The sequence below is a fragment of the Ursus arctos genome, unplaced genomic scaffold (genome assembly GCF_023065955.2).
Source record: "Ursus arctos isolate Adak ecotype North America unplaced genomic scaffold, UrsArc2.0 scaffold_9, whole genome shotgun sequence".
Lineage (NCBI taxonomy): Eukaryota > Metazoa > Chordata > Mammalia > Carnivora > Ursidae > Ursus > Ursus arctos.
Window position 1 is genome coordinate 30,104,705 of NW_026623111.1, and position 24,246 is coordinate 30,128,950.

Consider the following 24,246-nt stretch of genomic DNA (forward strand, 5'->3'; position numbering starts at 1 on the left):
CCAAACCCCCAATGTCTTCACTTGTTCCAACATCAACTCAAAAGTCTGAAGTCCAAAGTCTCATCTAAATATCATCTAGATCAGATGTGGGTGAGACTGGAGATATGATTCATCCTGAGACACACTGAGACAAATTCCTCTCTAAGCTGTGAACCTGTGAAACCAAACAAATTATGTGCTTCCAAAACACAATGGTGAGACAGGCAGAGGATAAACGTTCCCATTCAAAAAAAAAAAAAAAAAAAAAAAAGAAAGAAAGAAAAAGAAAAAGAGAAAAGGTCCAAACTACAAGACAAAACTCCCATCAGATCTTAAGGTTTGAGAAAAATCCTCTTGGGCTTGATTCTCTGCCCTCCAGACCCACATGGGCAGAAGTACCACCTTCTGGACACACTGGGACAGAAGTCCTGACCCCATAGCTTTGAAGGACGGGAGTTGGGCCCATAAGATTTTGGGGTTGTTGCAAGGATTCATGAGATAATGTATGAAAATACCTGACATGCAATAAATGTTCAGTAGATAGTATTTCCTTTCTTCTTGACCCTTGATCATGGAGAAGGGGTACCTCAGACAGGAGGCAGGTGACCCCTACCATTGAGTTGTAGGCGTTCATTCTTCCAGACTTCTCCCCTGAGGTAAGGAACCAACTCTGGGTCTCTTGAAAAGTTCCAAGAGCTTTGGCATCCTCGTGACATTAGGACCTGGAGATGGGTGAGCAGGTATTGTTAGTTCTGCCTGGACCCCGAGCTAAGGCTGCCAGGCATGAACCCATCATGGGCGTTTAATGGAGCACCTATTTCATAGCATTCCTGAAGGAAGCTTGGAAGGGACCTTGGAGATCTTGAGTCTAGCCTCTGAAATGTATAAGGTGGAAATGGGAGATGTAGCATTTGCTTGCTGAGATCACAGAGCCAGTCAGGTGTAGGCAGAAGCTGGCTCACCTGAATGCCCCTCCCCCAGCCCCTCCCAGGCTGCCTCCGGAGATGTGCTGCCTCCACAGAGAGGAAGACTCCAAAGGGCTGTGTGCAAATCAATCCGACCAGTTTAGATGACTTCTCGTCTCCTCTGAAAGCTGATTTATCTTCACTTCATCCAGAGCATAACCTCTGTCGTGTCTGAAAAATTCCAGGTGAGGAGAGCCGAGTCTCAGACCTCCCTAGTTGTAAGCATTTGGGAAATCAAAGGAGAAACCAACACAAAGGGAACCCAGAAGCCGTTTCCTTCTTATACCTTCTCATCCCTTAGATCTCCTGTCCAAACCAGCAGAAATGGTTTTCAGTTATGTCCCTCCTCTAGCTGTGCACAGAGACTAGAAGGCAGATGATGGTTTGTTTTCTAATCTGTGCGTTACTTTGCTAAGCTGTGAACCCAGAGGGACCTTCTGTCTTAAAGTTTCTGGAGGGGTATTTACGCAGGAACGGGGCACTGGTGTCTTAGCTTCTGGAAAGCGTGTTTGCTCTGTGCACCTGCCAGTCGCACTGAGCATAACCAGGCACCCTCCTCTTGGTGAAATGCAAATGTGCATGGCTTGCTGGACATTTTGGAGGGATCTCAAGCTATAGCGCGGAAACAGATGTGAATTGTTTGCGTGACTGTGCAAGGGTACGTGGCTCTGTGCAGAGGTTACCCGTGGCTACCAGGCATGGGTAACCAACATGGAAGAGTCACTGTTCTGCTTTTTAGGTGCTTGCTGCGCGGTTCCAAAAATATTGTGATACAAAAATACTGACACATACAAATTTAGGCTTTGAAAAGAGCGAGAACATTCAGAGAGAGTTTCCATTGTGTTTAAAACTCGATTTTTTTTTAAGACTTAATCTTTTTAGAACAATTTTAGGTTCGCAGCAGAAAGTGAGCCGAAAGTATAGAGATTTCCCCTACACCCAGCCTCCACAAATAAATAGCCTCTCCCATTATCAGCATCTCCCATCTGAGTTGATACATTTATTACAATTGGTGAACCTACATCAACATGATCACCCAAAGTCCGTACTTTACATTAGGACTCTTGGTGTTGGACATTTAATGGGTTTGGACGAATGTGTAATGACTTGTATCCATCATTGTAACATCATACAAGGTAATTTTCACTGCCCTAAAAATCCTCTGTGCTCTCCTTATTCATCCCTCTCTTCCCATCCCCAACCCCTTGGCAACCACTGATCTTTGACTGTCTCCATAGTTTTACCTTTTCCGGAATGTCATATAGTTGGAATCATACAGTAGGCAGACTTTTCAGATTAGCTTCTCTCATTTAGTAATACACATTTACGGTTCCTCCATGGCTTTCCATGGCTTAATAGCTCATTTCTTTCTACGCCGAATAACATTGTATTATCTGGATGTACCCCAGTTTATTTATCCAGTCACCTACTGAAGGACATCTTCCAGGCTTTGGTAATTAAATAAAGCTGCTACAAACATCTGTGTGCAGGTTTTTGTGGGGACGTAAGTTTTCAGCTGCCCTGGGTAAATATCAAGGAGCACAATTGCTGGATTGAAACTTGATGATTTTAAAGAACTAGATGATAGTGAACAAATAGAAATTGTTTTAGAAGTGGGAAATCACCCTAATAAGAGGGAAACTAGCCACTTTTTTTTTTTTTTAAAGGAAATTGTAATCTATGAAAGAAGGGAGAAAGGGGAGTTTGGGTCCAATTTTTATTCACTAATAGATTTGGTCAGGAGATAGGGATTAATATTTTTCAGTCTCATTTTTTAGGAGAAACCTAACTTTCAGTTTAGAAAAAAAGTTATTTTTTTGGTAAAGTTAGTGCTAGGCAAAGTGGTATTTTTAATGTTTCCATTATAAATTATAATAAAAATGTCTGAGCTTAAAGCTGAGCATCTATGTTTAGTTATAACACAGGGTGAGGATGTCAAAAATCTTATGAGCTCATTGCCACTGGGTTTTTCCATGAATTTGAAACATGTGTGTACAGTTTTTGGAAAGACGATTATTTGCTTAAACTTTATAGACTGAGCTAAAAATAGAAAAACATTGTTTCTATTTTTGGAATGTCTTACCAGCTAAAAAGTGAACACAATTACCATACATCTTAAGCCAAAATACTGAGATGGGAACAGATATTAAAATAGTAAATATATTCATTTATCTGGCTTAGAAATGTTATAAGCATTTTAATGAATTCATTGTTATTTTTAATGAAGAGATAAATCTGTCATAAAGTAAAATGCTCTGTTTCTTTCCTTTTCTCTTTCTAAGTAGGCTCTACACCCAGAGCAGGGCTTGAACTCACAACCCTAAGATCAAAGCCTTGAGCTGAGACCCACAGTTGGACACTTAACCAACTGAGCCACCCAGGCGCCTCTAAGCTTCTGTTTCAAAAAGACTGCTGAGTGCAGAGAGAAAAAAGGCATCCTGCAATTGATGTGAGCTGTATTCTTGAGGGGGTTTGTCACTGGCTGGTTCCTTCTAGAGTTAGCAATTCAATGGCTCACTTCTTTTACACTGCAAAGTCTTAGTATTTCTAGTTGGGCTTCAGCCAGGTTTTAATTTTGCAAGGCTTTGTGGTAAATGTACTGAAGGTGCCTGGAGCCATTAAAAATGTCTTATTAAATCTGCGTGCTGTTATTCTGGCTAACAAGAAACGACAACCTGATGCCCGAAATCCAAACAAAATTAGAGACCTTCATTTAAACGTTGATATGGATGCATCAAAGTAGAATGTTCCTTAGCTAATAACCTGAATTTATTGTCTACTTCCGAATAAGTCTTTACCAAATCTATCCTTCCACTTCCCCAGTGAATTTTCTTTCACTCACTCACCAATTTATGCAGCAGCGCGTGTTCTGAAGCTGGCCTTCAAGTACTTGGTCTTGCCACCCGAAGACTCCATTTTGAATTTACCATGACTTAAAATGTGATTGCTTGTATGTGCTTGAGAGAAAGTGAGAGAGGTAGACAGGTAAGGAGGGCTGGGATGTGTGGGGAGAGGAACAGGGGAGTGGTAGTGGGCATGGGCAGGATTCATTGCTGAGGGAAGAATTTCTGAGGTGCCTGAAGCTGAAGGGCAGCCTCACGCTTTCCAAGTCTCTGCCTGGCTAGAGTGATGGGAATTTACCAGAGAGACTTGGACAATTCGTGGTGTGCCTTACAGAGTTAAAGTAACAAATGGAGCACAGTCATGCTGCTAGACTTAGCAACTCATAAAAAGGGAGAGGAAAATATTGAGAGTCAGGGAGGCCCACCCGTCCTGGAATTAGTTTTGGCTGACACACAATCTCCTCTTTGACCTCACCTGTTCGTCCTGTCTATAAACCCAGTCACGATCTTAAGACCTCCAGCCCATCATTTCTCTTTTATTTTTGCATTTATAACATATGCTGTGTTAGTCAGAGTTCTCCAGAGAAACAGAACCAATAAGATACAGATATATGTAAGAGGAGATTTATTATAGGAATTGGGTCATATGGTTTTGGAGGCTGAAAAGTCCCATGACCTGCCGCCTGCAAGCCTGAGGACAAGGAAAGCCAGTGATGTAACTCAGTTCAAGCCTGAAGGCCTGTGAATTTGGGGGCTGATAGTGTAAGTCCTTGTCTGAATCAGGAGGCCCAAGAACAGGAGCGCTGCTGCCCATGGGTAGACGATGAATGTCTCAGCTCCAACAGAGAGCACAAATTTGCCCTTCTTCAGCCTTTTTGTTCTATGGAGGCCCTCAACTATTGGATGATACCAACCCAACATTGGGGAGGGCTATCTTCTTTAGGCAGTCTACTGATTTAAATGCTAATCTCTTCTGGAGACACCCTCACAGATATACCCAGAAATAATAGGTACCAGCCACCTGAGTATCCCTTAGCCTATTCAGGTAGACACGTAAAATCACCATAAATACCCATCACCAGCCAACAGCAATCACTGCTAGTCCTACTACTACTACTTCTCCTCCTGCGGCTAACATTTCTTAGACACCTGCTCCATGCAAGGATTCAGGCTGAGATGCTTCATATGCATTTCATTCAATCCGAAAACTCATTCTGTAGAGCATATGACTCTTGATCCCGGGGTTATGAGTTCAAGCCCCCACGTTGTGTTGCAGGAATTCTCTGCCTTTAGTGCCCGCAGTTCTTGGTCACGCTGCTTCAAAGAATGAGGAGGTGGACCAGATGAAGAGTGGTGGGCAGCAAAGCAGAGTTTATTGAGTGATAGTAGAAAGCTCCCAGAGAGGGAGGGGGGCCAAGAGGGTTGCCCCTGGAGTTTCTAAGTGTAGGGCTTTTTATGAGCTCTTTTGCGGAACTATCTCAAGCAATCGGGGTGTGCTGAGTAGTGCCAATCAGGGCTTTGGTCACCTACCTGTCTACCTATTGGGTTAATGTCAACATACCGAAGGTCTCGTTTTTGGCTGACATCTGGGGGCTTATGTCTTAACTGCCCCTTGCCCGTGATATTGACAAATGTGTTGTGGTTAATTGTCTTATTTTAGGATGTTTTGCAGAAGTCATTTCTGCAAAGGCTGCAAAGCAGAATGCTAGGGCCGTCCTGGCTAAGCTGCAAAACAGGATGTTAGTGCTGTTTTATTTTAACTGTCCTGACTCCATATTTTCTTGTTGGGGACCCTGGCCCCGACTACCTAACTGTCCCAATTCACTGCCAGCAGTTGGGTGTAGAGATTACTTAAAAAAAAACCCTATAACTAGCCCTCTAAAGTGTGGGTTCCATTATTTTAAAGCCTCATGGAATTAACTTTCCTAAAGTCATTAAATCATTGTCATCTAGAGGGATTTTAAAAATTGAGTCATCATTCACATACCATGAAATTTCGGTTTTTAGTATATTTTTCGTATATTTAGCACAGTAAAAATTCCAAAATATTTTCATCACCCCAAAACAGAAACCCTATTCTCATTAGCAGTCAGTCTCCATTTTTCCCTCCTTCCCATCCCTGGAAACCATGAATCTACTTTCTGTCTCTATAGAGCTGCCTATTCTGGGTATAAAAGTGGAATCATACAATGTATAATCTTTTGTGTCTGGCTTCTTTCACTTAGCATAATGTTTTCAAGGCCCATTTACACTGGAGCATGTATCAGTACTTCATTACTTTTTATGACAAAATAATACTCTGTGCTGTGGTACACTACGTTTTGCTGATCCATTCATCAGCTGATGGACACTTGGGTTGTTTCTACTTTGTAGCTGTTATGAATAATACTACTGTGAACATTCATGTGCAAGGTTTTGCATGGCATATGTTTTTAGTTCATACAGAGGGTTTTTGTTACATGATTTTTTTTGGACTTGATAGTATCCTCAGCAAATATTTTTTTCAGAAACAAAGTTTTATGCCAGAGAGGGATAATTGCACACATTCAAACTAAAATTTACTAAAATTCTCTTTTTGGAATGTGAGCTCTGATTTCTGTCCTATCTGTCTTCGTAGGGCTTGATTTCCAAAGATAAGCATCCATTTTTTTATTGCGTTTGTCGAGCTGATCCGTCCTCCTGGAAAGCCTTATCACCATCTGTAGAAGTTCTAAAGTCTTGGGGCACCTGGCTGGCTCAGTCTGTAGGGCATGAGATTCTTGATCTCCCAGTTGTGAGTTCGAACCCCTCACGGGTGTAGAGATTACTTGAAAAAGAAAATAAAAGGGGCCTGTAACCTTCTGGCCAGGAAGCTGGATCTTGCTTTGCAGCCGTAAGTTATCTTCCGTTTTTTTTCTGGGAACTCTGTGGAGCTTCACCTGGGCCTTTCCCGTGGCATTGTTCACTCTTTTCCTTTCCAGTCCTACTGGTTACCACCCTCTGCTCCCCTTGAGGTCAAGATTCAGGTCTTATCACATTTCTGTTCCTTGCCAAGACACGTGTTGCTTCACACAATAGGTGCTGATGAACATCCTTGATCTGAATAAATCCCTGATTAGTTGCTGTGATATTGTGATTTATAATAAGAAATATATATTTGATCTTTGTCCCCTTTCCCGGCACAGAGCTCCTAAAACCCTTGGAATTTCCTGTGAAGAGAATAATGAAGGTGTTCTTTTGTTATGTTAATGAAGTGACTTTTGGAAGGCCTCTTGGTCACCTAAGAAAGGAGCTTGGTTGCCAGGGAACCAACCACGTGATTAGGGGGTAGGAAACCTTCAGTCCTCCCCCACTGACCAGAGAGAGGCACTGAAGTTTGAATTCAGTTACTAGGGGCCAAGGATTTAATCGATCAAGTTGAGGTAATGAAGCCTCCATTAAAAATTCACATGACGGGGCTTGGAGAGCTTCCGGGTTGGTGAACACTTGGGAGATGCCAGGACAGTGGCACTCGCAGCGTGTGTGTAAGTTGCACGCACTTTCTCCACACCTCACCCTACGCATCTCTCTCAAATGGCTGTTCCTGACCTATAGCCTTTTCTAATAAACCAGTCATCGAGGAAGTAAAGCGTCTCTCTGAGTTCTGTGAGCCACTCTAGTGTGTTAATCAAACCCAAGGAGGGGGTTGGGAGAAACTGCAGCTGGTGGGTCAGAAGCCCCGGTGAAAACTTGGCCTTGTGATTGCCATGGGAAGTGGCGGGGGGGGGGCGCAGTCTTGTGGGACTGAGCTCTTCACCTGTGGGATCTGACACTCTCTCCAGGTCAGTAGTGTCAGAATTGAGTGAACTGTGGGACACCCAGCTGGTGTCAGAGAATTGCTTGATGGTGGGGAAAAAAAACCCATATTGTCACTGGTGTCAGGATCCTGGTTGCCCAGTGGTTCTGATTCACTTGAAACCGCGTCGAGTTTCCTTGTAATATTACAGTGGCCCTATTTTTAGCTGGTCTTGGGGGAAGAACAGGTTGGCAGGGTGAGGTCACGCTTTTGCATGCTTCCCTCTCTTTGCCTCCACATCTGAGCTGGTGGAGCGCAGCCCAGGAGGTGCAGCTCCTCTGGAATTCTCGCTGTCCTTGCTTCTTGCTCCTCCTCAAAGGAGGAACATGGCAGGAGAACCGGGCAGCAGCGTTGGTGGTTTCCGGGGGTGGGGGTGGGGGTGGGGGGAGCCGTTCCGGTCAGGCTTAGGAGGGGAGCAACTCTTCCAGTTCCTGGGTTCCCCCATCTCTCTCCAAGTCCTCCCTTAATGTCTCAGGAAAACAGATGAAATCATCCTTTTAAAGCTACTTGGAAAGACAGCAGTCTTGGGTATTCTCTAGATCCTGTTCATTTAGATCTCAGCAATCCTATTTGGATAGCCTATGGCTCTTCACAGAGCAACCATATCTTATTTTTTCTTTTCATTCATTCATTCATTCAAATCATCTCTACACCCAATATGGGGCTTGAACTCATGACCCTGAGATCAAGAGTCACATGCTCTTCTGAGCCATCCAGACACCCCTCATACCTTTTTTTTTTTTTTTTTTTTTTTTAAAGAAGGGATCTAGAACTGTGGAAGTGCCTCTCAATCTTGGCTGATAGCGAGCCTCACCTGTTACACCCACTCTTCCAAACTTTAAGTAAAGCTAGACTAGGTCAACACCAGTATTGACCTCTGGCTAAATTCATGTGGCTGACACATTTTGCTTGGTTGAGTGGAGCTGTAATAATTGGGTGTCCCTTCTCAAAGATGCCACAGCTCGTTCAGTTCTTATTGTCTCACGCCTGGCTCTCATCACGCATTTATGTGACCTGCCTGCCTTTTAAGGTCCCTGAGAATTCGACCCTGCCCCAAGAGGGTCAGACCTTCCTTCCCCACCTACCCCCTGGCACCACTAGTAACTCCGATAGATGACCAGGCCTGGGAACCATCGGCAGCTTGGAGCAATGACTGTTCTGTCTGTAGGGGTTTGCAATTCCAACTGAAAGAGAATCACTAGGAAGCTGTTAAAAATAACCAATCCCTGGTCTATGTACAGTCCTTCCCCAGGGAAATATACAGTTTCTTGGGGGAAGGATACTTTTTTCAGATGGGAGGGAGTGTGGTGTTTTAACGAAAATTGTTTTATTTGAATGTGGAATCAGTAGATTGTCTGATGTTAACAGTTTCCTTTTAATGAAATTCCAAATTATAACAGAATTTCTTCCTGTATTGTGACTTGCAAGGTACATGTTGGCAGTGAATTAGAATAAGACCCTTCTATATTTCTTAAACTATTTGGTGTTAGAGCTCCACATGTTACTGCCTGTCAAGTCTATTCAGTGGAAAGGCCTTATGGTTGCATGAAATGAGTGATTCTGCCCAGTCCTGGATTAGGCAGAGAGATCTGGGTCAGAGGGAGACCTCTGTGTGTCTAAAGGATATGTAAGCTTTGGGCAAGTCCAAACTGGGTTCTGTCGAGCCTCCACCCCGATGTGTGTGTATGGAGAACTGGATCCAGGTTGAAACAATGAAGACTTGATGTCCCTATTTCACCTGCCAGCACACTTTCCCATTGTGACTGTGAGATCCAGGATTTGATCTTTGATTCTTTGTGTGTGTGTGTGTGTGTGTGTGTGCAAGAAGTGTGATTTTTATTCTCCTAAATTTAATCTAATTTCTTTTTTGCCTCCCCATCTCCTGCCCAACTGGCAGAAAATTTATCTCGGTCGAGAATAATTCAGGAGTTCTTTCACCAGTTTTGCGTTCCCTTCATCCTCACCCCAGAGTTGCTTCTAAGTTCTGGGCATTCTCGTAGAGCTCCGCCTGGGGATTGGAGCGAAGGAGTATGGCGATGTTTGTCTTGGGTTCAGCTGGTCCTGCTTGTCCTCAGCTGCCCTTGCACTGCCATCAAACTATGTTGTTGCCTCGGAACCTTCTGGTCTCCCTCTAGCTGAGCTAGTGCACATCATCCCCAGGACACAGGACAGTTTCAGCTGTTCTCTCAAGGGTCTGTTGGCCAGAAGCTCAATTTAAGCCCCAGGTCAATGACTCTCATAATACTAGTGCATCTCAAACTTGAATGTACACACTAGCCGTCTGGACTCACAGTAAAATGAAAGTTCTGACTCTGTAGGTCTGGGTTAGGCCAGGGCCTGATTCTGCACTTCTAACAAATTGCCAGATAGTGCCCAGGCTGCCGGTTCTTTGAGTAGCAAGGTTGTGAGGGACAGAAGGGCTCCCAGTGTAATGGAGTTGTCAGCCTTTATCTTTTCTACTTAGTTGGGGAAGTGATTTGCTAACAGGGAAGGATTTGGTTAAATGGCTGCATATGTCCTCCTCTTCTTTAGCTCTTAATTTCTTTTTTTAAGTTTTTTTTTTCTTTCTTAGAAGTAAACTCTGCCCACAATGTGGAGCTCAAGCGCACAGCCCCTAGATCACGAGTTGGATGCTCTACCCAGGCACCCCCAGCTCTTAATTTCTTTAGGGAGTATCACTGCTTAAAAGCACAAAGATGCCCCTTAAGGTGCTCCTAAGGCCCTTTTCAGTTACCCAGGTAAGCTCTGTTAGAACTCTTGGCTTTCCCCACGCACCCTACCTGGAGGGAGAAACAAAAAGATGACATCTCCGTCACCACCCCCATCCTGTCCTCTTGGCAGTCATGCCCCTATGTAATCCCCCTTGCCTTGTGCGTGGACTGAATTTATTTCCTCGCATTTTAATGAATAGAATACAGCAGAAGTTTTGGGCTGTCAGTTCTGGGATCAGTTTATGAAATGACTGATTTCCTTCTTGGACATAAGCTCTTTCTTGGATCATTTGTGCTGGCGGGTGCAAATGGCCTTTTTATGAGCAGTCCTATGGAGAGGACCACATGAAGCAGCAAGAAACCGAAGTCCTGAGTCCAACAGCCTGCAAGGAACAAACTGTGAGCTTGGAAGTGGATTCTTCAGTCCCAGTCCAGTTTTGAGATGGCTGCAGCCCCAGCTAACAGCTCGAACCCAGCCTCAAGAGAGACCTTGGGCCAGAGTGGCCAGCTAAGATGCTCCTGGATTTCTGACCCACAGACACTTGTGTTTTAAGCTTCTCAGTTTTGGGGTAATTTGTTCTGCACCAATAGAGGATATCCTCACCTAACGCAGATGTCAGATATTTGGAGATCATTACGAAGTTCTGTTGGCCTATCTGAAAATAACGCACATCATCACAAAAGGAAGAAGCAGCAGAATTCTTGCGCTGGGGTTGCTATTTGGCCTGATGAACTCAGTGAGTGGCTCAACATGACGCATGTATTTACGCTTTGGCTATCAGACCTTTGGACACTTTTTTTTTCCAACTTGGAACTCTAGGGTGCCTTGAGTTAGAAACCTACCTTAACCTTTGTGGCTATAAACTGACTACACTGTTTTATCATCTTGCCTTGGGAGAGAAGAAAACTGGTGAAATCAGAATTTCTCGCGCGGCTGGCTGAAAGCTGCGGGCGGGCAGGAGCTGGAGCTTCTCTTCCTCCCCCCACCCCCCTCAATAGCTCAGTTTTCTGACTCTCAGAAAACCACCTTTGATTATACAAAGGTATTAGGGGCTGGGGAAACACTAGTCCTTTTGTTACCAGCAATCTCAGAGCTTTTAGAAAGAAACGCTGTGGGGGTGGGGGGGTAACCCCGGTGAAGTTGGGCGGGCCTTGTGTTAGCTCAACTCTGGGGCTTTTACCAAACCTGAGAGAGAGGAATTCCTAGTTTTCGGAAAGTTGTTCGACTCCTCCTCCGGCCGCTGCGCAGCCTGGGGCACCCCGGGGGAGAGCGACCCCCGCGCGTCCCAACTTCCCGCCCCGAGCCCAGCGTGGGGGTGGGCGGGGTGGGGGCGGGGTCGGCGGCGCTCCCTCCCCTCCCCTTCCCTCCCCACCCCTTCCCCGCGCTCTCCCCACCCACTTCCCTTTCTCGGCCGGCCGGGCGGTCCTGCGGGCGCGACCTCTCCGGGCAGTGACGAGCGGGGAGGAGCCCGCCGCCGCAGCCGCCGCAGCCGTCGCCGCCGCCGCCGCCGGGGGAGCCATGCTCGCGCCCCGCCGCGCCCCGAGCCCGCCCCCGGCTACCCGCCGCCTCACGGGCCGGCGGCGGGAGTGAGCGGGAGCGACGGGCGAGGAGCCGCCGCCCGGCCCGCGATGTCACCATTGTTCAGCTGGGTGGCCAAGGTAGGCGGCGTCGGGGCAGCGTCGGGCCGGCGCCCGTTACGGTGGCGGATGGCGCTGGGAGCCGGCGTCCCAGCGGGCGCGGTTCCGGGCACATTTGTAACCGTCGGGCCGTGAGGGGGTCTGGAGCGCGGGGAGCGCCGGCGGCTCGGGGGTGGGGGGGGGCGGGAGGTCTGACGGGGCCGGGACTGCCCGCGGCGGGGGGACGTCCCGCTGCCTGGGGACAGCGGCCGGAGAGTGGCGGGCGCCGCTGGAGCCGTTTCCCGGGCGGTTCTCATTCATTAGTCAGCCGAACGGGCCAGGTGGCGGCACGCCCATTTCACGGGTGGGGAGAGTGAGGCGCGACGCCCGGACCCAGGTGTTCGCACCTGGCGGCCGGCTGCTTCTCTCCCCCCGCAGCCCACCACGCGCCGCGGATTCTCCGCGGGGTGTTTCCGCCGTGGCGGGACCTTGTGTGGCATCCTCCTTGACACAGGTTTGTGCCTGGTTGCCTGGGATAGGGCGCAGCGGATGCCAGAAGGCTGGACTTCGTGCACACCGAGACTATCTGTCCTTTGTTTTGAACGCCCTGATTTCAAAGGTTCGGTGGTGTGAGTTGAATGTACATTCTGTTTCCGTGAAGTTTTATTTTCAGAACATTAGCGCTTTTAGAATAACTGAGCATTACAAACCCCTGCCAATTTCACTCCTGCTAAAACGAAGGGATTGGAGTAGATTTCTAGAGTTCCCACCAGCTTGAGAACGTGGAATTATTTTTACACTTCCCGAAGTACCGGCAGAACAACAGGGCACCATTCTCACGCTCCACGGACTTACACTTAACTCCTGGCGTGTGGCAGGTTGAGTAATTAACTCTTATTGGGAGAACCCGTTAGCCATTATATGGCCCTTTACAAATAATAATTAGGTGGTGGTTATATTTTCTAGTTATGCAGTGCTGTTAGAGTGCTGGTTTTATAATAAATAACCTGTTCCTGAGCCAGATAAGGCTTTGCCTATCATTTAAGTGCTAATAGAATGGAGACACAGAAACCAGATTATTAGGCACTGTATTCTATCTTATCCTCACCAGAATTTTCACTTCCTGAAACACAGCTGGTGGTAAATGAAAAAGTTTTGAGTCGTTGTAGTTTTGTATTGAAAAAATAAAATGATAATGTCCAGATTTTCTGCTTTGAAGTGATAGCTAATTAGCTTTTATAAATAATGCTGAATTTAAAAAATGATGTTAGGTAGTTTAAAAAGTAATTCAGTATGTCTGATTATATTTTATTTTGGGTTGAGGATTTGAGTCTGCTTGTATACTGTTATACTTTATACCATAAGGCCGAAGGGAGAAACCAAAAAACCCAGACTTACTATTTTTTTTTTACTCCAAAATCAATAAGAAGTCTAAAAAAACATAGCAACCCAAAGAACTTATTGCTCCTACTGTTTTGTGGTTTTATTTACTTTTCCAAAACATATTTAATAAAGATGTTTTTCACTATAGGAGTGAGGTGGACTTCTGTTCACGTTGGCCTAGGAGATAACAGTGAAAACACCAGACCAAAGCTTTATTAAAAAACAAAACAACCAAAAAACAAAACAGTAAGGACTTTTACAAAGATTGTTAGCTTTCTCTAACTGGCAATACTTCTGAAAAAGTTACTTAAATGAACTTATGTTGATAACTTCATCTCAATTCTGAATCATGTTATTCCAAAGTTATTTAAACTACAGAACAACAAAACTATGAAATGTTTTTGGAGCACGTTTATCAGTTGTCAGCAGAAAGCATAGTTATTTTATATTTCATTTCTGCTAGGTGGTGTGCCATTATAAATTGCATTCTGAAATTGATTTTTATAGACATATGTTCTGTGAGTTTTTAGAATATGAAATTATTTGAAAGTTCATTTCGGGTGGTTATAGACGATAAGTGACTTTCTACGGAACCTGATTTGGTTTACTGATAAAAGATAAGGCATCAACACAGCAGGCATTATAAACCAGGGAATATTTTAAAGGCAGAAACAGGAGATCCAAGTAAGATACACAATGTGCACAATCCCCAAGTACATTTATATTTGACGTTAGAACGACCCTTTGAGAACACATAAATAAATATGAGCACATACCTCCCACAAACACTTGCACATCTAATTGCTGTTCTATTTTGACCTTTGCAAACTGTGGTCCAGCACCTGGTAGGGAGAGAGAAAGGGGTGTGGACATGGCTTGGTGCAGATGGATACCTGAATAGGAATTTGTTTTTCTCAGGTGCTGCATTGATATTTTATGAGTATTGAATATGTAGAGTGAGCAATTTCATGGTATAGGAATAGAGCCCAAACAAAGAAATTTATGTTAAAAAAAAAGAGAAAAATTAAGATGCTCTTTCTTTTAAGTTGGACATGGCCCTGGAACAGTAGGGCAGGTGTGCGTTGTATTACAAATGGGGCAGGTTTTATACAGGTGTGATTTCTTGATTAGTCTTTCATTGGGGCACATGAGTTTTTACATAGTTTACAAATAAAAACAGATTTCTCAAGCATCGTGATTTTTATACTAAACGCACAGATGTCCCTAGCCACCTGGCAGTTTGGAGTATTTCTGTTGATTACTTCTGTGTCTCCCATGCATCAGTTAGTGAAGACTGCTGCAGAGCTGCCAGATAACTTTCTGAATTTATTTGGATTCGCACCTGCCTGTAAAGATACTGGCTAAGATTATTGCTAGTATCTCAAAGTAGTAGATTTTAAATATATATGTTATTCAGTCAGGTGAAATGGAAAATGAACCTAAATATATCCACAATTGGTGTGTTCTCAAATTCAAGTGCAGTTTCATATAGTTTATGCCTTGTATTTTCTTTTTTTTTCTATTTATTTATTTATTATTTATTTTTTTTTGATGTAAAGTTCGATGATTCATTAGTTGCGTATAACATCCAGTGCACCATGCAATACGTGCCCTCCTTACTACCCATCACCAGCCTATCCCATTCCTCCACCCCCCTCCCCTCTGAAGCCTTCAGTTTATGCCTTGTATTCTTTTCTAGTGCTCATGTATTCACCAGATGTTATTGGGTACCTTCTATGTTACCAGGTACTGTTCATGCCCTGAAGGAGTTAGTTCAGTTTGCACAATAGGCTCTTATCTTTTATTTATTTGTTTTTAAGATTCTGTTTATTTATTTGTCAGAGAGAGAGCCCGCAAGCAGAGGGAGCGGCAGGCAGGGGGAGAAGCAGGCTTCCCACTGATCAAGGAGCCCCATGCGGAACTCGATCCCAAGACCCCTAGGATCATGACTTGAGCCGAAGGCAGATGCTTAACCAGCTGAGCCACCCAGGCGTCCCTAGGCTATCCTTTAAAAAGTGTGCACACTGGGGACCTAGTGGATAGAGCATGTGACTCTGGATCTCAGGGTTGTGATTTTGAGCCCCATGTTGGGTGTAGAGATTACTTACAAGTCAAATCTTTAAAAAAATAGAAAATAAAAAAAAAGCGTGTACACTGAAGCTTTGTAAGCCAAATATTTAAAAATGCATTGGGTAAGGAATCCTTTTGTACAACAGTCACTAATATTTTATGTGAAACCAGGTTTTTCATACTTTGGCCTTGCTGAAAACATAGGTTTATAGCAATTATTCATTCAACAAGTTATTTAAGAAATGTGTTCAATGCAGATATTTACTGGGCACCTAGTATATGCCAGGTTCTGTTTGAGGAGTTGAAGATTTAGCCGTGACCAAGGCCCACCAGGTCCCTTTCTTCCTGGAGCTCGGATGCTGGGCGGGGGAGACTGGACAGAACCAAGCAAATAGATAAGCAAGGTAGTTGCAGGTGGTGGTAGGTGCTAGGGAGAAAAGTAAGCAAGGAGCTTTGGTAGGGAGCGGCCAGGGACTGGGGTGGCAAGGAGGTGGCAGTTCCTCTGGGGGTGGCGGTGGGGGTGAGGGTGCTGCTGGGCGGAGGGAACAGCAGGGACCAGGGCCTGGAGGGGGCTCCAGGTGGGCATGTTAAAGCAGTGGGAAGAAGGTAGGTGTGACTGGAATCCGGAGAGCTGGGGCCAAGTTGTGGACCCTGAGTTGGGGAGGGGCAATCTGGGCCAGGCCCTTAAGGGCTCTGCAGGCACAGGATTCAGGGTTTGGATTTGCTGAAGTGCAGCAGGAAGCCGTTCAGAGGGTGTGAACCTGAGGAGCGCTGTGGGCTGATGGATACGTTGGGCGGAAGCCTACTTGGGCTGTAGCAGGGAGTGGTAGTGGTAGCTTAGACTTAGGTAGTGAGGAGGGGACACCTGTGGAGACATAATTGTTCTTTATCTTCTGAAATGATGTGACCCGGTGGCTTTGCTATCCTGTTTGTCTGAGACTGGTGCAAATGACGGGGACCCTAATCGCGTCTGTGTTGAATACAACTTGCCCTTGGTTTAGCTGCCTGTCAGCAAGGCTTTCAGGCCCAGTTGTGTCCCTATGCCAGTCTGGTTTGTGGTTTCCTGCAGACCAGAGCAGCCCACCTTGCGTGCCTCTGGCCAGCCGGGCTTGCGGGGGACAGGTGCACAGCAGCCTTCCTGGAAGGCGTGCGTCTCTGGTTACAGCTGGGGCTCAGGCGGCGCTGCCTCCGCCTGCTTGTGTCAGGTCAGTGCTGTGTTGGTGTGTCCTAGCTCAATGTGATGGATTATTTAAAAATATAAAAGTATTTTTTCGGTAGACTTAGATTATGTTTAATTAGTGGATGTTTGAGTTTAATAAAGAGGGGAGAACTCCTTGTCCTAGTCAAACCATTCCTTGACTTTGAAAAATTTGCTGCCTCTGCTAAGCAAAGCTGGCATAGCCCAGACCAGGATTTCGGCCTGGCTCCTGTGGGACCTGTTTGTCTGCTGGTGGCAGCAGCCTCTCTTTGGGAGCTCCAGTTGCTTAGAGTAACAACACCAGGGGCACAGGTTGGTTTTATGAAAAGAGACGGGAGAGAAGCAGGAATAGAAACCCTGCCTCATCCACAACACATGGTAAGCTCAGAGCAGATCTCATAATGACTAAAAAGCAAATTAGTTTTTTCCCCTAAACAAATTCCCTAAACTGACCTTTTTTTTTTTATAAAGATTTTATTTATTTATTCGACAGAGGTAGAGACAGCCAGCGAGAGAGGGAACACAAGCAGGGGGAGTGGGAGAGGAAGAAGCAGGCTTCCAGCGGAGGAGCCCAATGTGGGGCTCAATCCCGGAATGCCGGGATCACGCCCTGAGCCGAAGGCAGACGCTTAAACGCTGTGCCACCCAGTCGCCCCCCCTAAACTGATCTTAACTTATATAAGGTCTCTGCCTTGGTCTGTTTCTGTCTAAGCCCTTCTCCTCCTTCACCCCCTCCCTGAAGCATCTCTGATTATTCATTCATTCCTTGGATGAATATACTAACTGGGGTAGAAAATAGCCCCTGAGGCATTTTCTCCTGTGGAGGAGAGCCTGCCAGCCTGGGGGAGTAGGAGTGGCTCTTGCTCCAGTCTGAAGGAGGCTGAGGATTCGCAGGGAAGGTCAGGGTGTCCCAGGTGGCTGGAGTCGCACGTACACAGGCCTGGAGGCATGCTGGAGAGACCTCAGTCCCAGGCTGCTGGTCAGGCTGGCGGGAGAATCTGTAGTAGGGAGCGGAGAGGAGGAGACTGGACAGGTGAGCAGCTGCCAGAATGCACATGACATACAGACCCCTTCAGAGGGGCTGACATTTGATGTTGGGTCAGTGCCCTGCCCCCCCCCGCGGACCAAAGCTGATCTTTTTCCAAACTCCTGTAGCCGTGCGGTCCATCCTGTATGATGCCGCGCGGTCCGTTCTGTATGATGCTGCGTGGTCCATTCTGTATGATGCCGCGCGGTCCGTTCTGTGTGATGCTGCGTGGTCCATCCTGTATGATGCCGCAGTCCGTTCTGTATGATGCTGCGTGGTCCATTCTGTATGATGCCGCGCGGTCCGTTCTGTGTGATGCTGCGTGGTCCATCCTGTATGATGCCGCGGTCCGTTCTGTATGATGCTGCGTGGTCCATTCTGTATGATGCCGTGCGGTCCGTTCTGTATGATGCCGCGCGGTCCGTTCTGTGTGATGCTGCGTGGTCCATCCTGTATGATGCCGCGGTCCGTTCTGTATGATGCTGCGTGGTCCATTCTGTATGATGCCGTGCGGTCCGTTCTGTATGATGCCGCGGTCCGTTCTGTATGATGCTGCGTGGTCCATTCTGTATGATGCCGTGCGGTCCGTTCTGTATGATGCCGCGTGTTGTAGTTGTTTGATTCTTTTCTCTCCTCTACTGGCCCATAAACTCTATGAAAACAGGGCTGGCGTGGTCCTGTGTACTGGTGCATACAAATCACTTGGGCATCTTGTTAAAATAGAGTTCTGTTCTAGTAGGTCTGGATGGAACCCAAGATCCTGCATTTCTAACAGGCTCCCAGGTAATGCTGACGCTGATGGTCTGGGGACCACACTTTGTAGCAAGGTTCTTTGTATTTTCTGTTGTACCCACCATTAGACATAGGAGTTGCTTACAGTTTTTGAAGCAAATGCCATGATTTCAGATTAGTCACTTATATCTGGGAGGATGATAGTGGAAATAGTGACCCATGAAATAAAACCTAAAAAAAAAAAAATTAACCTTGAAATGGAGTGTCTAGGGAGTAGAAGTGGAAGGAAAAATTTGCACTGCATGCTCTTGTATCTTTTAAAAAATGTCAACATTTTATGTATTAACTATTCAGTTTATCAAATTTAAAAAATACTTTGGTCTTTTTTCTTTTTCAGTGTCTTTAACTTTACCCCAAATACCATTAGGATATTGTCTAGAAATCAGATTATTATTGACAAATTGACTCAAATTGCCCTCCTGTCTTTTCTTTTTTTTAAATAGACTTAATTTTTAAGAGCAATTTTAGGTTCAGAGCACAACTGAGCAGAAGGTACAGAGAGTTCTCATATACCCTCTGTTCCCACACATGCACAGTCTTCCCTGTTATCAGTATCTCCAAGCATTTGTTACAGTTGCTGCACCCACATTGACACATGATCTCGGAAAGTCCCAAGTTTATGCTACAGCTCATTCCTGGTGGTGTACATTCTGTGCATCAAAAGTATAACGGCATGTATTTTTACTACCATACAGAATAGTTTCACTGTCCTAGAAATCCCCTGTGCTCTGCCTGTTCATCTTGTCCTTCCTCCCCAACCCGTCAGTCACTGTTCTTTATGGTTTTGCCTTTTCTACAATGTCCTATAGCTGGAATCACATATCCTTTTCAGATTGGCTTCTTTCACTTAGTAATGTACATTTACGTTTCTTCTGTATCTTTTCATGGCTTGATTGCTCATTATAGTTCTGAGCAACATTCCATTGCCTAGATGTACCATTGTCTAGAAGGGCGTCTCAGTTGCTTCCAAGTTTTGGCAGTTCTGAATAAAGCTGTAAACATTTTTGTGCAGGTTTTTGTGTGGATGTAAGTTTTCAGCTCCCTTCAGTAAGGCTGGTGACATCAAGAAGAATGATTGCTGGATTATATGGTAAGAATATGTTTAGTTTTGTAAGGAGCTGCCAAACTGTCTTCCAAAGTGGGTGTGCCATTTTTGCATTTCCACCAGCAATGAATGAAAGTTCCTGTTGCTCCACATCTTCGTTAGCATTTGGTGTTGTCAGTGTTTCAGACTGTGGCCCTTTTAATGGGTGTGTAATGGTATCTTATTTTTCTTTAATTTGTGTTTCCCTGATGACATAATGTGGAGGCCCCCCTTCCTTTTTTTTTTTTTTTAAGGAGGAATTTTTTTTTTTTTTTTTTTTAAGATTTCATTTATTTATTTGTCAGAGAGACAGCCAGCGAGACAGGCAACACAAGCAGGGGGAGTAGGAGAGGAAGAAGCAGGCTCCCAGCAGAGGAGTCCGATGTGGGGCTCGATCCCAGAACTCCGGGATCATGCCCTGAGCGGAAGGCAGACAGTTAACGACTGAGCCACCCAGGTGCCCCGCCCCCTTCCTTTTGATTGTTAACTTTTAAGCAGTAGAAATAATAAATTTGTCCTTTTGAATTTTATTTTATAATATACGTGGTATTTATTAAATATATAATAAAGTTGTAGAAAAACAAACATTTAAATGGTTATGTTTGTATCTATACTTAAGTATCTTTAATTTTTTCATTATTTCTGTTACCTCTGATTTTGCTATTGGGAGCATGAAACAGCCATTTGCATCATTTTGTTAGATTTAAAAAAAAGACATGATGGAAAAGAATTTCCTTAGTTTTTATGTACTTTGGTACTTCTTTTGCAAATTATTTCTATATCTGTCGTGTTATAATGGGATTAGACTGCTAGGCCTTGTTCATTTACTTCAGTTGAGCTTGGCTAAGTTAACCTCTAGCCTTTCTCATCTAAAAAACGTATTCCCTATTCATCTTTTTAAAGATCCTGTTTTAAAATTGAGTAATGTCAAAATCTGCATAGGAAATTGTGAAGATCATCTGCAAGGGTAAACTCTTTGAAGATGGTTGAGCTCGTAGTTTGTCAGCGTGTTTTGTGCAAGTGTGGTGTAGGCACGAGGATCCAGAGATGAGCAGGACAGGGGCCCAGCCTTTGAGCAGCTTGCAGTTTAACAGGGAGAGGTACACCTGTGAAGGTGATTTAGCGAAATCATACAGATGTGTGCACAGGGAATCATTCAGCTGGGGATTCAGGGAGATTTTTTTGAGGATATGAGATCTGAGCTAAGTCTTTTTTTTTTTTTTAAGATTTATTTATTGGGGGGGAGGGGCAGAGGGAGAGAGAGAATCCCCAAGCAGACTCCCCAACGAGCGCAGAGCCCCACACAGGGCTCAATCCCAGGACCCCGAGATCTTGACCCAAGCCGAAATCGTGAGTTGGCTGCTTAGCCCACTGAGCTACCCAGGTGCCCCCTGAGCTAAGTCTTTAAGGAAAGGTGATTGAGTCACTCCTGTGTGGTGGATGAAAAAGAATTGGTAGGTTATACCTGTGGTAGTTTTCCAGCATGTTTTGGAATCCTACAGGGTTGCTTTCCCAACACTGTTGTCTTGTTTTGAGACCAATGATTTTTAACCTTGGGGAAAGCAGTCACTTTAAACAAATGACCCTGATACAGGGAGATTCAGAGTTAAGAGTGGCCCTTTCCCTTCAGCCCGGCGTGCCCTAGGGCTTGCGCCGCCTCTCTGTAATGGAGACCGGGGAGGTGGTCCTTCTGTTGCAGCCAGAATGTAGTTCCATTTTCTCTCTTCTCCATGAGAAAACCGAATCCCAGAGCAGGGAAGCAACTTAGTTTGAACAAGATCACGCAGCTCATTGTGGCAGAACTTAAACCCAGCGTCTTGGACCCCTGGCTTTTGCACACCTTGTGGATGCGGCCCTGCCACTTTGCACTTTTTTCTTTATTTTGCTAAAATCAAAAGTATGCATGTCTATTAACATATTGTATTTCAGAATACTTTATTTAATCACCCAGCTGTTTACATGTGTATTTCAGAGGAGGTCCAGGTGCCTGCAGGGAAACAGACAAAGGAAGCCTGAAGTTGAGCAGTGGACTGGGGTGGGTAGGGATCCTCTGTCGTAAATGCTCAGCGGCCTGGGAGGCCTGACCAGTGGTGTGAGCTGTGAGTAGGAAGAAACCAGGGCCCAAGTATTTGAAGAGAGTGGAAGTTACCCACGTCCGGTGTGGCGACACAGCCCCCTGGTGCTGGGCTCTAGTGACCTGCTGATTCACTTAGCGCTCTATTTCCTGGAGGGCGTCCTGTGGGAGATGGGGTAGGTGTGTATAATGTGTCTCTTCTCCTGTAATAGGGGAGATTGAGTTTGTTCAGAGAAACATCATTTGCAAAGTGGATTTAACAGGAGAGAAAACTACATTAGTGTTAATGCAGCCGTGGAAAGGAAGAGCTCGATTGTGTTTTTGAGCACTTACTGTGTGCCAGCCGTTGTGTGGGGAGTAGTCAGCTTCCCAGTCATTACGGTCTGGGGGTGTTGTTCCCTCCTCCCGTTTCTTTGGGAAAATACTATAAAGAAACTGAAGTTCAGAGAGGTTAGGTCATTTGTCAGAGCTATTAAGATTAAAGCTTGAATTGTCTGGCTGTAAATTCACATTTTATCTGTTGTACCTGTGCGATCTCTGTAATAAAGGGATTACAACACATGTTCAAGATATGAAGCAAGGGTGGTCAGAACTTAAAATATTTTGTCCCACCAAGAATTTGCATTTTCCTTCTTCCTTAGGTGAGAGGCATAAAATGTCCACCTAACTTGCTTTTAAAAATAGGTGTATAAGAGTGAAGTTACACCAGAAGTGGAACTACTATTTTTAAAAAGCCTGAATTTCATGGTGTTCTTGGTTAGGGAGGAAAGAGAACAGGAAATAAGAGGAAAATGGTAGGAAGATTGAAGATTGATGGTCAGGGACTAGGGGCAAATAAATGATGGTCCATCATTAAATGATGGATGAGATGACCATAGCCTGATTTTTAATTTTCTTACTGACTTGAGTTGTGGGCCTTTGTGTATTATCATGTATTATCTGATATTTTTCTTAGAGTACCATGGAAGCATGTGTTTAGCCTCTCTGGGAAATTCTCTTCGTGTTTAGAGACCATTTTGAATAGGCTCTCCAGAGACTTCTACCGCAGTGGACATTTTTTCAAGCCTGGGATAGTACACAAGACTGGAAGTTACAGGCTTGGGTTGGAGGCCCCGGTTAGCCTTGAGTTTGCTGTTTAACCAAGGCTAGTTGCCGTGGGGGTGAGGATCATTGCCCTGCTGCCATCAGATAGTCATGTTTGGGTGTCACGTGAGATCATGGAAGTGATGTGAGCCATTAAAGCACTTTTTAGGATAAGCTTGTCTAGGAAGCCGGTGGGTGTAGCCATTAAATTTCCTGACTGAAGTTCTACTTCCCTGGGCCTCCGTCCTTGATCTGTAAAACGAGAACATTGTGTTGAATGATTGCTATAATTGTTCTCAATTTGGACTCTCTTACTGCAAGTCGGGCCAGTCATCTTAGATTGTCCACCTCTGATAAGGAAGAGAGGGCCCCTGGAGCCGTGGGCCTGGGACACATCCCTTCTCCACGTGTCACCAGTGGAGGTGTGACCACAGACAAGTCCCTTCTCTGCAAGGATGATGTGTTCATCCACAAACTGGGGATGGTGGCTGTCCTCCAGGCGGTGGAGGATTGACCCGCGTAATGTGCTGAGAACAGTGCCAGCTCCGATGAAGTGCTTAATAGGGGGGAGACGTCACCATCCTCCTCATTTAAGTTAGGGGTGAAGACGACATCTGTGGTGGCTCCGTTCTGTTCCCTGTTTTCAAAGATGAAAAATTGAGCCCTCCAGAGGTGAGGTGGCCTTCCCGAAGTCAGAGCTGAGATTAAGGTGTTCTGATTCTTCTTAGCCTGGAGTTCTTCGTGTCACCTTGTACTTGCTATGATATGTAGATTCTTTGTTGTTTTATCACATTCTGCATGAATTAAGCATAAGCCCTGGTTCAGTAGTATGGAACAAGAGCAAAATGCTTTCGTCAGGCCTCAGGTAATTTAGATCAGATAAGGGGAAAATGGGGCAGAGAGAATTACACCGGCTTCTGCCACCAGCCGCCCCCCTTCCCCCTTGTGACCTTGTCCGAGGTCACAACTTCGTCTTGTTTTCCCCTTCCCTAAGATAGGGGTGGGGAGCAGCTGCCTGGCCATTTCCGAAGTCCTTTTCATCTCTCAAAATACTGTGGAGAATTTCTTCACTGGCAGGGCTGTAAGCCCAGGAAATAGTGTGCCAACCAAAGATGTAGATTCTCCAGTTTTGGAAAACTTTAAAAATAGGAAGGAAGTTTATTTGTTTAGCCGAGTTCATAATTGTAGGCCTGCCGAAGGCAGAGAATTGGCCAAATGGTATTTTGCGGAAGTTCTTTCTTACAGGGTGGACCTAGAGGAAATCAGTCATTGGGTGAAAATAAACTCTAAGGTCTGCGAGACAGTATTTGCTTAGAGAGATTTACATAGGTCTGTGTGATGGTCACTATTGTGTCAGGTTTTTTTCCTGTATGTGTAGGTTTCTTAAGTTAGAATAGTAGAGATATAATTGTAAAGTTTGACTTCGGAAACACAAACCAGAAGCCTGCTTATGAATAATGACTTTGTGGCCCTTTGTGTACTGATTATTAATTAATTGTATGAGTGTGAAATATTGCTGATACTTTTACTGTGGTCACAGCTCTCTTGTAGTTCCACAGATAGACATATTACTGAGTTTGTGGGTGAATTGAAGGGATTCTCTTCC

At 45.1% G+C, this 24,246-nt stretch overlaps 1 protein-coding gene across 10 annotated transcripts in view; it reads left to right on the top strand.

Moving 5' to 3' along the window:
- The window catches only part of TBC1D1 (TBC1 domain family member 1), a 224,117-nt gene that overhangs the window by 61,344 nt on the left and 138,527 nt on the right, over window positions 1-24,246 (top strand). For 4 of the 10 annotated variants that reach the window (XM_044387660.3, XM_048211746.2, XM_057309881.1 and 1 more), the window contains exon 1: window positions 11,818-11,971. The exons of 5 other annotated variants lie outside the window; for them this stretch is intronic. In XM_044387660.3, coding sequence (XP_044243595.2) covers window positions 11,942-11,971 — 30 coding nt within the window. In that variant the 5' untranslated portion in view covers window positions 11,818-11,941. Of the gene's footprint in view, window positions 1-11,806; window positions 11,972-24,246 lie in introns of those variants that run through there. One more of the 10 variants, XM_048211747.2, reaches the window with a different exon arrangement.